Below are 5,230 nucleotides of genomic sequence, written 5' to 3' on the forward strand. Positions count from 1 at the left end.
TTCTGCACCAAGGGACCCAAGTCAAATCTCATTTAATCAAACATGATGCCTCTACATGGTATATCAAGAGTTCAGAAATAAGATCATGCTTATCTACCAAACAAATTATTTGCACTCTGCAATGTATGACAGATCTAACATGCAAAGTTGGAAGCATATTAGAAATGGGAAACTTCATTCTATAGCCTCCTAAGAAAGCAACCAGAACAGATAAACAAGAACCATAAACCCATCATTCAATAGAAAGATAATGTCATCGAAAATAAAGAATTGCAGCAGCCTCAATTGCTTTGCACTGCAATCCAAGCAACTGTAAGAAATCTGTGATCTTTCATAAAGTAGATAATGAAACCCAAATTGTCATCAATTTCACAGCAATATAACCTGACTGAATTCAACGATGTTAAAATGGGTGCAAGGAGGAGCAGAGAGACATATAACTCAGAGGCCAATGAAGCATAAAAAATAGAAAAATCTGCGGAACAATATTGTCAAGAGAAAGAAACCCTAGCTCGATTCAAAATCCAACATGCTAAAAAAAGAAATTGGAGGTCATATAGATAAAATTCCCTCTCTTAATAAAACAAAGATCATACCATAAACCAGCATTACCAGACCTGTTTAATCAAATTGCCCCCACTAATTCTTCCACCCTGCCTCAAATAGTAAATCTATTTCTTTATTTCTTCAGCTCTAATTACTGTTACAAGGAACCAATCTCTTTCCTGTCAACTTAATGTTGCAACCCTGAGAGTTAAACTACAGAATGCAGAGCGTGTCAAATAACAGAATTATAAGTCCCCTCGTCATTAGCAAAACTTCCTCATTTTCTTCATCAAGAAATACAATAATGAATATCACTCACAAAGCAGATATATTTGCTTACATCAACACACAACTCACAAATATGGTGTTAAACCTCCATTTAAATCATAGCATCCCATCACTGATCATGTACACAGAACAAGGCGAATAAACAAAACTGGGGGGGGGGGGGAATCAAAATAGCGGAACTTGATTGCTGCCCATTTCATTATGCATCCAGTTCCAAAGTCTGCTTGAGATGATACACATTTCTAAAGCAAACTCTACATGAACCCGAGAAAAATACATACCAAATAAGGAAGAAAAAAAAAACCAAGAATAAACAAATCCACCCGCTCATGGAAAACCTCTTCAGGAATATCAGAAGACTGTTCCGGATATCCAACCCCCTGGTAGTCCCAGAAAGTGCACCACAAAGAATGCTCATCATCTCTTTTCCCCAGAAAAGATGAGAAGGGTTTCGCAGCCGTGGGGGTCTATCTCACTTTAAACTTGAAACAAAACATCTATACCACCAGCATAGATTATGTTTCTGAACCCTCAGGGACAGTGGGTAGTCTGTCCCCTTCAACAAACGAAGGGTTAAGAAACTTGGCCACAAATGCCCACATCTTATACACATCTTGGAAATTAGTTAAAAAGCTAAGGGATGCGGTAACAACCTCAACCCGATGGAATGCATTTTTACCGTCTTGGCAGCCATTCATCATTGGTCTGCACAAGGCAGTGTCATCTAGGTCTAAGGACCCACTATGCTGTTTCAGGCTGTCCACAACCCGTATATGACTAAGGAAACCAATGCCCAGAGATATGCCATGTTTATCCGCTAGCCTCTGAACAAGTTCTGGGCTAATTAACCCCCCATTACAGTGTCTCACATTGAAAGCCACAGCTGCACCCCTTTCATATTTGATCTTTGGGCCATAGATGTGAACAAGATGCTTTCCCATACTACCATCTGAACTGGAAAACTGAAGTTGCAGTAATGAGGTCACGAGCCAATTGATCAGGTACCGCAATCTGAGGGTAGTTTTGTTGAGACCCAACATATTAACATGGTCAAGATGATGGCATATTATCTCAGGTTCTCTTCTATCCCACTCTAGGCCATCCTCATCTTCTCCATCACTCAATAATTCGTCATCACCAAGTGTTGTCGCAGAAACTTCTCCAGGCTCAAGGATATGACTTCGATGTTCTTTATGGCTGTCCTCCATGCTGAAGGATACCCTCCGACCCATGCTCATAACTCTTTCATTCTCCTCCACCCCAAAGAATCTACCTCCACCAAATCTGGTACCTTCCCTCCTTCCCAGCAACCTAAAATCGCCTTCTGTTTCTCTCCTTATTGCACTTTCCTTGGTCTCTTTGCATACTTCAGGGTTTGAGCCATTTTGATGGCTACCATGCTTAACACCTGAAGAAGAATCTTTGAGTGCAGATCCATTTGCAGTAGAATACAACCTAGAACCAGATAGAGTTGATTCTTCCTCAATCTCACTAACATGATGAAAATCCGCATCCTTTCCGCCATTCTGTGAAGTTGGATCTGTTTCAGAAAACTGTTCCTCTTCAGGTACTTCCTTAACACGATCTAATTCCTGTGAGACTGATAATACAGCCGCATCAAATGACAAAACATGCTCTTCATGTGGTCTGAGATTTACTCTACAGTCATCGTAGATTGGACTCCTAGACATCATTGATGCTGGTTTGGGAGACATCCTATTATGGTTTTTCCTGCCAGTAAACCATGAGGGTGGTAATGGAGAGCCTGGCTTTGTTTTGTTCAACTGGCCAGAATGGTCAGATCCAAATGGGCTCTGACCCAAATCAATCCAAAATAAGTTGTCCGATGACTCATCTTCACTGAAAACAGGGCTCCTCATTACTTCTCCAACAGAAATGCTCTCAGCTTCTTCAAATATTGTGCTTGCACCATCCCTGTCAGAACTGTTATCTTGCTCCATCTCGGTCTCAAACACATCCCTCACCTGTGCAGAAGTGAATGCACCAGAAAAAGCAGGCAATTGTAAACCACGGTGAGTTTCAGGTGTCAATTCTTCATTATCGTCCATCCCTTCATCTTTAATTCCGGTCAATCCGTCCAGATCATCCACCGAATCACTCAAGTACTGAGGGTAAACAGGCACAATCCTCACCATCCCAGACCCAGTGTTCACACACTGACTTTGCAAGCTTCCCATGACAGATTTCTTAATCAGGAGACAACCAAAGCCAGTAGGATCAGACCCAAATACCCTGTAAAACGATGTTATGATAAAATCTGGCCGGAAGAGAGACAAGCCGAGTGAATCCATGTCCTTGGGACCCAACGACCCAGCATCAAGCAAGACATGCCAATTGTTCTGCTGCGCCAGCGCCATCCATTGGTAAGAATACTTGGCTCCAGTGACCCTCGACTGGACAGGGAACACGAAAAGCCCAACTGCAGAATCCTTCTTCCTCCTTTTTTTGTTGGAGATTTGCTTTTTCAGCTCCATGGAGCAAAGTTTCAATGTCGGCCACTTAAACCAAGCACTGTAAGTCTTAGCACCTTTCTCTTTCGCACTCTGAGCCATCCAGTTCACAGACTGGCTCTCATAGTCAAACATTGTCAGCAACTTCTTGTTCGTCTGGAAAGGATATGATTCTGCTAACAATTTAAAAGCAGAACCTCTACTGACAGTGAACACAAGGCCGTATTCATTCTCAGGGATGTTCAAGTAATCCATTATCCTAGTCTTTATATCGTGTTCCGCAGTGCCTTTATCGGCTCCACCATAGAGAGCATGGTTGCTCAAGTTTGCAGTTATCTCAGAAAGGCTAAAGGCACAAGACTCCCAATACTGAAGGGTCTGAAGATAAGAAAAGAGCCCAAAGCCACAGTAATCAAGACATACCTTGGCAACCAAATCAGAGAGGTGCCCGTACTCGTCCGATCTCAACTGGTCGATCTTCTCGGAACATTGAAACTTGGGGTACATGGTGAGGAACTTGGAGAAGGCTTCATGGATGTCGGGAATGGAGTCTTCAGTCTCGAAGGTTCGTTCAGCAGCAAGGGAGGTGGCACGAAGGAACTCCCGTTGTGCGTGGAGTCTGGCGAGTGATCTCGACCTGCCGAAGCTCCCATCTTGATTGGAGAAGGACTCAGAATCCATATCTTGCGATTTGACGAGTGACCCATCTTCTGATGCTTCCTCAAGAGCCTCCCTGAGCTTGTTCTCCTGTAACTGCCGGAGGATCGAAGGTTTGCCCTTGCTGCTTTCCTCCGTCAAATCCAATCCATCTCTCCTCCTACTCTTCTTGTCAAGGATTAAGGACGCACAGTGGGATATAGGCTTCCATAGTGAAAGATGCATTGATTGAAATGCTCCTCACAAGATCAATCTTCGACGTGAGAAGTCCAGAAATGAAAACCAGCCACAGCGCAACTCGAACGCAGGTGTTAGCCCATCTAAAAAAACCACACAAAAACAGATTCAGTATTCCAAATTTTCAAACCCTAGAAGGTCGAACAGAAAGCAAAAGGAATCTGAGCTTTCCGAAAAAATCAAACCTCTGCTTTCGAAAATCAAAACCCTAATTTGAGGAGGGAAAAACCGCATAGAATCAACGACATTCCAAACTTTGGCTGGACCCAGGAGGCTTTACTTTATTCCAAACATTCAAACACTCTGAATCAGAGATTCTTCCATTAACACCCAGAACTTTAACAAGAACTCCAAGACTACGTCCAAAAGAAGGGAAAAGGGGAAAAAGACCAAAGAAAAATCCGGTTCCCCTCTGACCTTAAACCTTAATCAGTCAAACCCTAATTTTATTCCGAGTCTGACCACTGAAACTCAAAACCACCAAGATTCAAATCAGAAACAATTCAACACATCAACATCACAGAAAATGAGAGAGCATATAAGATCCCAAAACAAATTCCAGGTTTCAATCCCGTAGAAGAATGAAACTTCACATTTTCAGACAACCAAACAAAAACCCCAGAAAACCAGGGAGTCCGAAACAAATCCAGCAACCCCCACACTCCACCAAAGCGTAAAGGAACCTCAAACCCCAAAAATTATTCACAGAATCCCAAAACCCAACAAATAATTCCCCTGAAAATTAAAATTGAACCTAGTTAGATGGAAACAGAGGCAAAACCAGAACCCAAACGACAAATCCCCAGTGCAAGAAATCCCAGATCCAGAAAAAATCCCCAACACCTCAAAACCTGAAAAATATCTCACCTTTAAAAGGCAGCCTAGGATTCCCTCAAAAACCCTATCAAAACCCTCAGACTAAAACCAGAAAAAAAGACAGAAACACTGTGGGCACCTCCACCTCCACCTCCACCTCTTCAGTTTTTCTCCTCTACCTCTGCAACAAAATTAAGACCCTTTCTTGACATCAA

General features: G+C 42.5%; 1 protein-coding gene across 1 annotated transcript; it reads right to left on the reverse strand.

Annotated features, from left to right (window-relative positions):
- Positions 1 to 1,009: 1,009 nt before the first annotated feature.
- On the reverse strand, positions 1,010 to 4,859 carry LOC122662351. The gene is made up of 2 exons (XM_043857964.1): positions 4,385 to 4,859; positions 1,010 to 4,282 (listed from the first exon to the last, which is right to left on the reverse strand). Exon 2 carries the CDS (start codon positions 4,185 to 4,187, stop codon positions 1,350 to 1,352), a length of 2,838 nt encoding a protein of 945 aa, XP_043713899.1. The 5' UTR covers positions 4,188 to 4,282; positions 4,385 to 4,859; the 3' UTR covers positions 1,010 to 1,349.
- Between the last annotated feature and the right edge of the window lie 371 nt (positions 4,860 to 5,230).

The sequence above is a fragment of the Telopea speciosissima genome, chromosome 5, assembly GCF_018873765.1.
Source record: "Telopea speciosissima isolate NSW1024214 ecotype Mountain lineage chromosome 5, Tspe_v1, whole genome shotgun sequence".
In the NCBI taxonomy this organism is placed as follows: Eukaryota; Viridiplantae; Streptophyta; class Magnoliopsida; order Proteales; family Proteaceae; genus Telopea; species Telopea speciosissima.

Coding starts and splice junctions, on each gene's coding strand:
- LOC122662351 (XM_043857964.1), bottom strand. CDS start 4,187: ATGCATCTTTCACTATGGAAGCCTATATCCCACTGTGCGTCCTTAATC.